This window comes from Oryzias melastigma, linkage group LG13 (genome assembly GCF_002922805.2).
Source record: "Oryzias melastigma strain HK-1 linkage group LG13, ASM292280v2, whole genome shotgun sequence".
NCBI classification, from domain to species: Eukaryota; Metazoa; Chordata; class Actinopteri; order Beloniformes; family Adrianichthyidae; genus Oryzias; species Oryzias melastigma.
The window spans coordinates 5,958,465-5,969,416 of NC_050524.1; the positions used below are offsets into that span (position 1 = coordinate 5,958,465).

The 10,952-nt window shown below is 40.8% G+C and overlaps 1 protein-coding gene across 2 annotated transcripts in view; it reads right to left on the bottom strand.

The window, feature by feature from the left end:
• Positions 1 to 10,952, bottom strand: part of nectin1b (nectin cell adhesion molecule 1b) — a 258,757-nt gene that overhangs the window by 17,720 nt on the left and 230,085 nt on the right. Inside the window, exon 9 of one of the 2 annotated variants that reach the window (XM_036214904.1) lies at positions 6,749 to 6,935. The exons of the other annotated variant lie outside the window; for it this stretch is intronic. Within the exon in view, the coding sequence (XP_036070797.1) occupies positions 6,792 to 6,935 (144 nt within the window). The 3' untranslated portion in view covers positions 6,749 to 6,791. The remainder of the gene's footprint in view (positions 1 to 6,748; positions 6,936 to 10,952) is intronic. 2 annotated transcript variants of the gene reach the window in all.

Here is a 10,952-nt window from a genome sequence, read left to right on the forward strand (position 1 = left end):
TGACCCTTGCTCCAAAGAAGACTCAGGGGTCCACCTCCTTCCCTGATCCTAATAAAGCTGGGTCTGCTTTCGCCTGACACTTCAGATTTTACCCACAAGATAAAATGTCCTGTGGGGTTTGATGTGGAGCTAATATCGACTGTTGTGGAGGAGGGGGTTATTTAAGGATGCCTGGAGCTCTAATTCTTGTAGTTTTTCCAAACAGATCACTTTAATTGTTCTACTCTTTCTCAAGACTCAAAATGTTGCAATGCGTAGTCTGAACGCCGGTGTTAAAACTTAACTTGCTAATGTTGCAACCTTTGGAACATCTCTTGCGCAGTTATACATTTTCTCACAGTTCTGCTGCTTGTGTGATTTGAGTCCGAGGAAACATTCGAGTTGGTGTTGCAACAATTACTGGAGGTTTTCTGTTCAACTGGGACTTCCAACCGCCCAGAGCAACTGAGTGGAAAAGAATGCCAAATGGGAAGGAGTACTGGCATTTTGTGACTCTACTGATGCCCATTTGAGCCAAAATCTAGGACACTATGAGGAAACACTGAGTGAGAAAGATCCTTTTAGATCCATCGTTTTTCCTTGAGCTCTGCTTCCTACCTGGTTCCTCTTGTATATAATGTCTTTCCACTTCAGCGCCAGTTTGTAGTGGTTTATATGGTTGTTCCAGCCTGTGTGCAAGTTCAAGTCAAAGCCACGTTGCAGCCCGTGTTTACGTTCTCGACCACATTTCAGGTTAAGTCCAAGTTCCTGCCTGACTTCCTCCCTAATCAACTATTGAATTTTATTTCTGGATTCATGGATTTCTACCAAAACCTCATTGGGAACTACGAATCACTTATTCTTCCAGAAGGATTAAAAACTTTTCCTCTCTGGTTCCAAACTTCTTCTCTGTCTGCTGCCATCGTCAGAAGAGATGAAGAGGAAGTAGTAAAGACTCTTTGACAAGATTTTGTTTGTGAATCAGAACACTCGTCTTTCGTATCTACTGCACATCCGCCTTTAGTCAGTCATCATACTGTTCATGTGTTTTATTGAAGTCAACAAGTAAGAACTAATTTTTCTACCTGAAGCCATAATCACAAATACTCCTACCGCTAGAGAAAAACTGTCTGCGGGCAAAAAATGGAAAAATCTCTACAGGGTACACAGGTGTTCTGTGGAAAATAGCATATGGATCATAGCAAACACTAATCAAGGTTAATCAAGCAGATTTTTTGGACCCCCTCCAAACAGTGCATAGACAATATACAGAGAACTTGACTGATCCTCCCTCCCCTCTCGCGTCCCAAACAGGAATTACCTGCATGTCCCAGAAAGCTGAAATCCCAAAGACTGCTATTGAAAAATAAACTGCTAATACTCAGTCATACCGTTTGTCAGAATAACCATTCTTGCTCTGGTGTCTCTTTTTTACATGTTTTTGCAAAACCTAATTGTTTTTTCATAATACATCTTCTTTATCACAAGTTATTCAAGTTATAAACTGGCCAATCAGATACCTTAATAAGAGCATGTAGTACCCACTGGCTCCACCTCAAATGGTCAAAATGTTTGACAGATTATCAGACCAATCACTGCTTGCTAACGTCGTTTGGTACCAAAATGGTGAAATCTAGAGATATCCGTACCTTGGAAAAATGCCGTCTGAAGTCATTTTATTTTGTTGGAACCCAAGATAACAGGCTTGTTTGTCCATCTCTATTTATGTCAATGGTGCACCCTGACTCTTAAGCTAAGATCACACATTTACGTGGTCACTTCCTATGAAAAGTCTACATAAACACACAAACATGAATTTCGGGCTTTAAAACTCGCGTTCGTGGTTCACTATGCAAGTTTCTATGACCGTTTTTGGGCTCAACGTACATAAAGCAGGGTCATTGAACACGCGTTGAAAGTCAAACTACGTCAAACTTTGACCAGTCAGGATCTTGGACTTGGCAACGGCGTATGGATGGCGACCCTTTTTAATTTCAGAAAGGGCCAACTGTTGGAGAATCGATCATGGAGGAGAAATTAATAATTGCAGTTTGTGCCCGGCTGGAATTCCATGACACCAAGTCTTTGAAATATTGGAATAGAGCTGTATGAGAAAAAGCTTTGATCAAGATTCATGAGATTTAGGCCAAATCCAGGTTCTTCCCCTACCCCTACAATTGTAGGGGTATTTGGAAGCGTAGGGGTTGTCCGAAATAGTTTTTCTTAAGGGGTAACCCTCACAGCGGAGGGATACAGAGCCCTCCGCTGTGAGGGTGTTCCGCAGCACAGAATAACGGAATTACTTTTTTTTTCAGCATGACTTTTTTAAAGTTAGAAAACTGATACTGTCATGTATTGCCGACCACTAGCAGCTCCAAGCTAACATAGCTGACTGGTGACTACTGATGACATCATCAAGTGGGAGTGATGTCTGAATTTAAAGACACTATTTTTTAAAAACTCTTAGTTTGGAGGGCCAAATGTAGGGGTAGGGAGAAGCCGTAGGGATAGTCGAAGAGTTTGGATTAAGCATTGAAGTCCCACTCCAAGAATATACTTTTTAATTTTAAAATCTACTCCAGTGGTCTTTTAATTATGATGCAGTTTTCACTCAAAATCAAAAAGCCTGTGTTGTTGTTTAAGACATATTTTCTGCAGAGCAGAAGGAGCTCAATTGAAATTTGATTCTGGTTTGTGGGCAGGACTGTTGGCGCATAACTTAGCTGTGCTAATTTCCCATCAACCCTTTTGTTTACACTCTCTCATCAACATATAGCCCAAATCTCATAAGGGAAAGGAACTTCCATCAGCAAATACTTCTCAAAACTCGTACCACTGTTGTGCATGTGGTAAGTGTTTTAGAGCCTCAAGGGAACTCCACGGACAAATAACACCCCACAACATCTGTATGGGTCAATCCCTGTCCAGGTGCCTGTGACTAAGACTTTGTTTGTCTTCAGTAACTTCTTGTATGTTTCAATCTTCACTTCCTTTGGGAGATGGAGAGTTGTATCCTGCTTACCACCTTCCTCATTACAATAAATTCCCTAATTCTTACCTGCATTGGAGTTGTTTCTGACTCGTAAAGACAACCCTGAAGCTGTTTCGGCAGCAGGCAGTGACCCAGAAACTGTGCTGCAGCGATGTTTGTTTGTGTTTTTAATTTAATTTGTCAGTCTGCTCATGAGACTTTCTCCCTGCTGCATGTTCCTTGTAATAAGGAAGTGTTTTTTTTTTTTTTTTTGGAAGTCAATACTCCTGATCCCCCATCAGGATTAAGAGACGGTGCTTGTCTGCTAATTTGTAAAACTGCAACAAACAATCACTGTTGCCACGCTGTGGTAGCATCTCTTATGTAGCTTTTAATTAGTTCCTTTCTCCAACCAGCAGTCGCTGTACTGTTGAAAGTACATCCTGGACTACCGATGTTCCTTCAGCCATCTTTGATCCAGCATGTTTGCTTCTCAGATCAGGAACAATTATTATGCTTAAAAAAAATAAACCCTGGGAGACTTGATAAAGGATTTTCATTTTGTGAACATGTAACCTCAAACAGTGTGTTCTTTGAAGTCTAACCTCACACGGTGTTGAGGATACGAATTCCTGAGCTGTGCGCCGCCGTCAAACCATCGTTTGTTTGGCACGAAAAATGTAGCTCATCTCCCAGGGAGCAATTATATTCTGAAAACATCTGCAAATCAGACAACTGTAAGTATGATACAAACCGTTTCCCAGCAACCAGCTGCTCCGTCTACAGCGTGAATTAGCGCTTAATTGTCTTTTGTTTTGCTTTAAAACAAACCAGTATGAGTAACCAGAAGATCAGATCATTTCTGGTTACTCAGCTGTTTAACGGGGTGTGTGCCGTCACTTGGCTCCAACTTCTGCCTTTTTTTTAGGTAAAATCCCCCAAATTAGCTCAACAACAAAACAATTTCCCGCAACACAACACATTTTTACATCTTTACTCCCTTGAAACAAACGAGTCCATAAATGAAAAGACACCTGCTGCTCAAAGTGTCTGATTAACCCACAGCGTTGTGCTCATTTCTCCACAATCCACTTTGAGAGAAGCCTCCAGAGCTCCCTGCAGAATTACTCGTGGATCGCCATGGACACCAGGCCAAACAGTGTAGCAACAAGACGATTTGCAAGCATTAACATCCTATTTTTTGCAGAGTGTGTGAATAAGACTTGAAGTGGGGGTAGAAGGGTGTGTTTGAGAGATTTTCCTGCAGGCCTCTCCTGTGGGGTTCAGGTGACACACAGGAGCTCAATCTTGCGGAAGAAAAGGCATTTCTCTAGCTCTGCTATCAATCAGCGCTGATGAGAGGTGTAATCACTTGAGAAAAACCTTTCAAATGTTTGGAATCTTCACAAAGTATTCAACTGGAATTACAGTAACTTTGACATTTGATGGTGCTGTGAGGAAAATATCTGCCTTCTTTTTGGTTGGAATTTTTGATATTTGTCACAAACACGACCATTTTGTAAATCACAACACGGGTTCTTGTTAAGTCAAATACTCAAAAAAATATTTCCAAGAAACACATCAAGCTGTCATCCAGTTTAATTTCATTCAAAAAGAGATGAGAAATTACGTCTGGGAAGCTACAAAAACATTTCTATGTCGTGGAACCATAGTGACAACACTCACACACAAATGGAGGACCAGTGTAGAAACCAACCGGCCAAAATTCCATGATAACGTCAAGAGGAATCCATCCACAACATAGTAAAAAGAAGATCAGACACACATAGTTTCATTTAAAAACGCATAGTCACACCTAAACATGGCGGTTGCAGTATAATGGTCTGATTAAGCTCTGTTGATTTGAAATAGCAAAATATTTTAAAGTCCTACTCCAATCATCTTTTGATGAGTGGTCTTTTCATTATGATTCTTCCTGGGTCGTTTTCTGCAGAGCGGCAGTTGTTCACTAGAAAGTTATGGGGGGACCGTTGGAGCGGAGCGATCCCGCCCCCCCTTTTCCCCATTGCTGAGAGCTTTCTGTTTACATGCCAACTTACAGCCCCTCTTTTCCCCAACCTCACAAACAAAATTGGTGAGAAAAATTGAAGCTATCCCGCCGCACACTTTAGATCCAGATACCAGCTCAGACGAGGAAAACAAAGACGTACATGGATCTAGTCGTCTAAAAGTGGATGCATCAGAATGGACCCGAGCAGGGAGCTCGTTTCCCACCCAGCGTATTATCTATGCAACAAATAAGCTCTTTTTTTAAACTGCGTGTTGTCGTCTGCCCCTGATTTACAACGATGTCAGGAAAGAAATATTCAGAAATGCAATTTTGTGCTTAATTTTTTTCACATAAGTCTCCATCATGAAAAAAAACGCTTAACATGTTAAAAACACAAAAACACGATTTTCATCTGAGTGGGATTTGGGCCTCGTTTCCATTGACCAGTTGGTCTGGTCAGTACTAGTAGGGTATGAACCAGTAAATTCAAGGAGCATTTCCACTCAGTTAAGCCTCGCTTTAACTAAGCGGTTTGTTTCTACGGCACATGCGTGATGTAGACCGCTAGTGTGTCATTGCGTCATTGTAGTGCGACGACGAGAAAAGTAACAACAATGGAGGTCATCCAGCAGCTCGTCTTTTTTCTTGCTTTACTTTTTGTACATTATGTAAAACAGGAATTTAATGTTGCTTGAAAGAAGATTGCGGGCGGCTAAGAAGAATACCGCCATAAAGAGGAAAACGGAAGCGCTAGCTTAGTGCTATACTGGCGCTTTCTAATGTCGTCATCACTTTCTGCCAATCAACGGGCGGATACAGCAGGTCCACCTCAGTTGACCCATTCCATTTCTTATGGACCTACAACGGATGGGGGCCCTCAAGAAGTACGGGTCGGAACCGTTTATTGGGTCCATTTTAACATGGAAACGCTCAAAATACCGGACCACACTATATTGGACCGCTCAGTGGAAACGAGGCTTTGGGTTCTGCAAATGGTCCAAATGGAACGCCAAGTCCAGGTCTGGTCTAAATAATAGTTTCAAAGTGGTTTGATCAGAGAAAGATGCCGTTTTATAACCACAGCCCTTATATCTCCAACGAGTCTAATTTGAACCATTTTGCAAATAGAATAAAATTCCTCCACAACTGATTGACAAGTTTACTATAATATTAACCAGTTTCTAGATTGATGAGAATTTTTGTGTGTAAAACAGAAACATTTTTGTTTTATGAAGTAAAATATTGTGTAAAAATATAATTTGACTTTGGTTAAATAAGTGTTTTTTTATTTTCATTAATCAGAGTAATTTAGGTCTGACAAATGTGCCAAAAACGAATATATGTATTTGGTTGGAAAGTTATTTCCTGTTTCCTGTTTCTCCTAAAGTATTTAATTTTTAGGATAAATGAGCAAATTATTCAACATTATGTCAGATCTCCTGCAGATGACTCATGTAGTTAAATCTTCTTCATCCTCTTTTGTGTTTTCACAAATCAGAATTCATAAGCTGGAGAAGAAATAAATAAAGAGCTATTTTAGATCAGATTTTACCAAATATTTGCCCAGATTTATGCAGCCGTGCACAGTGGATCCTTCCCAGCCTCAGTGATTATCTGCTGTGTTCTAAAAGTGCACGTCTCTATCCGAAAGCACCACAACTTCATTCAAACCTTTCACAGAAACACAACGAGGGGAAATCAAAGACAAGGGAGCCGAGTGAATCACGTAGAGCAATGCATGTGAAGGGGTTTGAACAGTGGGGGTGGGAGTGCATCAGTCTGTGTACCTTGAGGCCAAAGTCTGAGGGGAAAGGCCTATAATGGCATGCGCTAGTGTGAGCTAGGCTGGATGGTTGCATACTCGACAAGGTCCCCAGGGCCAGTGTGAGCAGAGCTTCGGGGGCTGGGAGACGAGGCCAAAGCTGCAGTATCCAGCTCCGCATACTGGACATCGCAGTCCTTGTGGCCAGAGTTCTGGAGACAAGAGAGGCGAAACGTGTGTGAGGTGTGAGGCAGCCAAACGATGACAGAGTGAGAGAGACAGATAAGCTGACAGACAGAGGCTGACAGCCAGAGCGATGGAGACAGATGAGAGGAGTGTCCGCTGAAGGTCGGGCTCGGACACGTCCGGCTCGCCAGAGAAGAAGCGCGCCTCAGCGCCAGCTAGTGTACACAGACGACGGCTGATGGAATGTGACAGGCAAAACACAAAGATGGAGACGTTACAAAGAAAATGAAGCAACAAACCAGAAGTGAAACACAAGGCCAGAAAATGGAGACAGATTCTTCACGTTTGGACTGACAAGCGCTTTTGAATTCAAGTGCAAACGAGACAATTATACAGTTCCAGATGCGTCTGCTGCTCAAACGGGGCATTTATCTGAATTGTGTTTTAAAGCTGATGGCCATGAAAACCGGATTTAAACAAAGACAAATGCTGTAACTAAACAAGCTGAACGCCCGCCGTCTGTAGTCACTTTAAATCTTGGATTATGGTGAATGCTCGTCCACACAATCTTTCAGACGGCTGCAGTTTAAGGGAATATCATTTACAGATCATGGCTGCAGGGGCAAATACTGAGCCGCACATGGAGATGTGCTGAATGGAGGTGGGGCTGTGGAGTCTCCAGTATTCCATGGAAACACAAAGACTTGGATTCTATGTGAGTATTTCTGTTGTCTGTCTTGTTCTGGGCTGTATTGAAAACTACTTCATTCAGTATCAAAAAAGTACCATTCTATTCCATTATGTTCTATTCTATTCTATCGTAATTCCAGGAGGAATCAGGGTTCCTTCAAGTTTCTTCAAGTTAAATTAAGACTTTTTATGACCTTTTCAAAGCTGTCAAAAATGTGTCAAAAATTAAAAACAATTGTTTTAGTCTATTTCCCTTTTTTTCTTGTTTTATTAATTTATTCTAATTTTTTGACCAAAATTGTCTTCTTATCTTGTTGTTTGTGTTTTGATGGTTTAGGGCTACTGGTGGGTATTCAGCATATTAGTGCATAATAACTTGTGTTTCCAATTTTTATTTACATCGTTGATCATAAAAGACTTAATTTAAAAAAAAAAATCAGTTTTTGACATGAAATGTGAAACAGAGAAGTTTTAAGCAGCACAATTTCAATACTTTTTTTAAGGCTTGATTATCAAAATTCAAGACTTTTTAAGGTATAATTTCCAAATTCATAAATGCTTTTAAGACTTTTTAAGACCCAGCGGGAACCCTTTAAATCGATGACTGACTCCAGTACTTTCACAATAAGCTGTTTGGTCTGATTTCTTGGAAAGTTCAATCTAATCAAAATTCTGGCCAATTTGAAAGAAGTTGAAACATTAAAGAAATTAGTTTGACCAAAGTGCCTCACAGAACACCCAAAAACAGTAAATACAGCGTATCGTCATAGACATCAAACTCATAGAACAACAGACAACAAATAAACCGGAAACAAAAATAATCATCAAATCTTGAAATGTGTGGAGATGCAGTTTAAGTTCCATCCATTCGTCTTCAGATTCCTCATAGCTGGAGTTAACCCAACATCTGTTGGGCGTAGGCGGGGTACTCCTCGAAAAGATCGACAGTCCATTTCAAGGCCACATACTTACATGCATACCTAGGGACACTTTAGAGTCACCAATTATCTTATGAAGTATGTTTCTGGACTGTGGGAGGAAGCTGGAGTGCCCAGAAAATACCCACCCATGCATGAAAAGAACATGGAAAGTGCACACGGAAAGGACCGAGCTGGGATTTGAATCCGGACCTTCTCACTGTGAGACATGGTGTAGTCTGCAGTTTATGTTGAAACTGGAAAATATGCTAATTCTAATGCGTGCCAGACAATAGTCAAGCAACAGATGCCTCGGAGAAAAAGCCTTCCAGACTAACCAAGTCTTGTTATTGCAACAGCAGTTAGAGCTAAGTTTATGCAAATAAACAATCTCGTTTTACCCGGCAACATTTGGTAAATTGGCTGATGTCAAATTTAAGCCCAGAATCCACTTTGACCATTTAAAGTCTGTTCTCTTTGGCACACCTGAACTCCGATGAACCAGACGTCTCAAATTCTGATCTACAGGAAATGCGGATGCTTCACTTGCAAGTAAACTCTGTTTTAATTCAACATAGTGGGAATGCAAATAGTGCAAAAGCAAGGAATTAAAGTGAGAGAATGGCAGCCGTTGGATTTCAGAGCTGAGCCTTCAGTCTTCCTTTGCCCTCATCCTCGTTAATATGAATTATTTTATGTTTCTAACACCATCCTGTTATATATGAATATTATTTTATGGAGTCATTCCATCATAAATGGGTCATTCAAATAGAAGGAATTCACTACAATTGTACATTTTGTAAAAACAAACTCCATGCCTGCAAGTCTCCTCCCACTGCAACAACAGCTACAACAAACATCAAAGCACAATTGAAAACTCATTAAACTTGAAAAGAAGCTATTCTATTACAGCAAATTCAGCTTATTTAAAGATGAACTCTGTCCATGAAGGAAGTCCAGGAGTTCAGCGGGAGATTTCCCCGCAAATATGCCAGTCTGTTCTGTTCTCAGCGAGACAGATCAGAGCGCCGTGCTAAGGAGGAGACGGATGCATGCAGGAAGGTTTTTCTGGAATGTCTGGGAGTCGATGAGAGTGTAAAGAACAGTTTTTTCGTGGTTTTGAAACCTGTTTTTTTGTTTGGAAAATGATATTGTCCGAAATCCTGCCGTGAAGCTCTCAGTACAATAATGAGACGCTGCTGCGTTTGGAAGCACTCGTGGTGCGTTCAATGGCAGCGTGGAAGTTGTCATACAGGCCCCTTTGTCGCTCATCATCACAAAACTCCTTTACCTGACCGGACAGAACTGCTGGAAGGCTTAACGTGGGGGACAAATCCTTTTCCCTATTGAGAAAGGCTCGATAGCTTCGGGGTTTGGTCGGCCATGTTTGATGAAGTCCAGTTTTTCTGGAAAAGTCAATTTTAAGAATGGCAATAAATCCCCAACTAAATCAACTTCTCCGCCCTCTTCTATTGTTAGCTGCAAAACAGCGACTAATTAAAAAAAAAATGAAGTGCAAGTACTGCCCACAGCCTGAAATAAAGAACAGGAGAAGTTAGCTTTTGGCCATCCAATCAGAGACGATTATGTCATCTTCCACCCTCATGAAGCTACAGAGACTCTCACTCAAATTCTGATTGGTTGAGTCAGCATCAATGCGTTTAATCCATATATGGCTTTGGTTTAATTAGCATATGGAAAGTCGCTGCAAAACCGGAACCGAGGATGGAAGGTCTAATTGTTTGAGCGTAAGGCAGACTTTCATGAACCTAGCAACAAGTGAAGGCTGAAATCTGATTGGTTATTAACCTTCATGTGAAAAAAATAGTCTGACAGCAGCGCAGCTGGGGTGTATGGCTGTGAGAGAAGCTGATAGAATAGTTGTAATGATCTAAAATATATTTCGGACAAATATATATATCTGTGATTTAGATACTTCTATTCAGATAATTGTAGGCCTTCACTGAAGGCTTTGCAGATGTATGTTGTTACTGTACTTGTTCTAATAACAATAAAGTTTCAATTTAAACCAAATGGAAGTTTGAAAGTTCAAACCTTTTGATTTCATTAATATTATGATGTGCAAGTGCCAGTATTGACCTGACAGGACCAAAATAGAAATAGGTTTTGCTCTGTTCATTTTGCACCACAAGATCCTCTCAGTCTGTTACCAGGCAGAACAGTAGTCTTTGCACGTCAAACGTCCAATCCATCGTCAAAAAGACAGACATACGGAGACAGAAAACCCACTCACAGTCTACCCAGCTGAACTCTAACATCCCAGACAGAGCTGACTCAGCTTTTTTAGCACTGAAATACAGAAATATTTGGTGAAAAATGGAGAACATATTTGATAAATGAAGGCTGAAGTCCACAAGTGAGTCTAAAAACTGCAAATACTTTCAAATATGTGGAAAAGTTGAATATTAAATACCT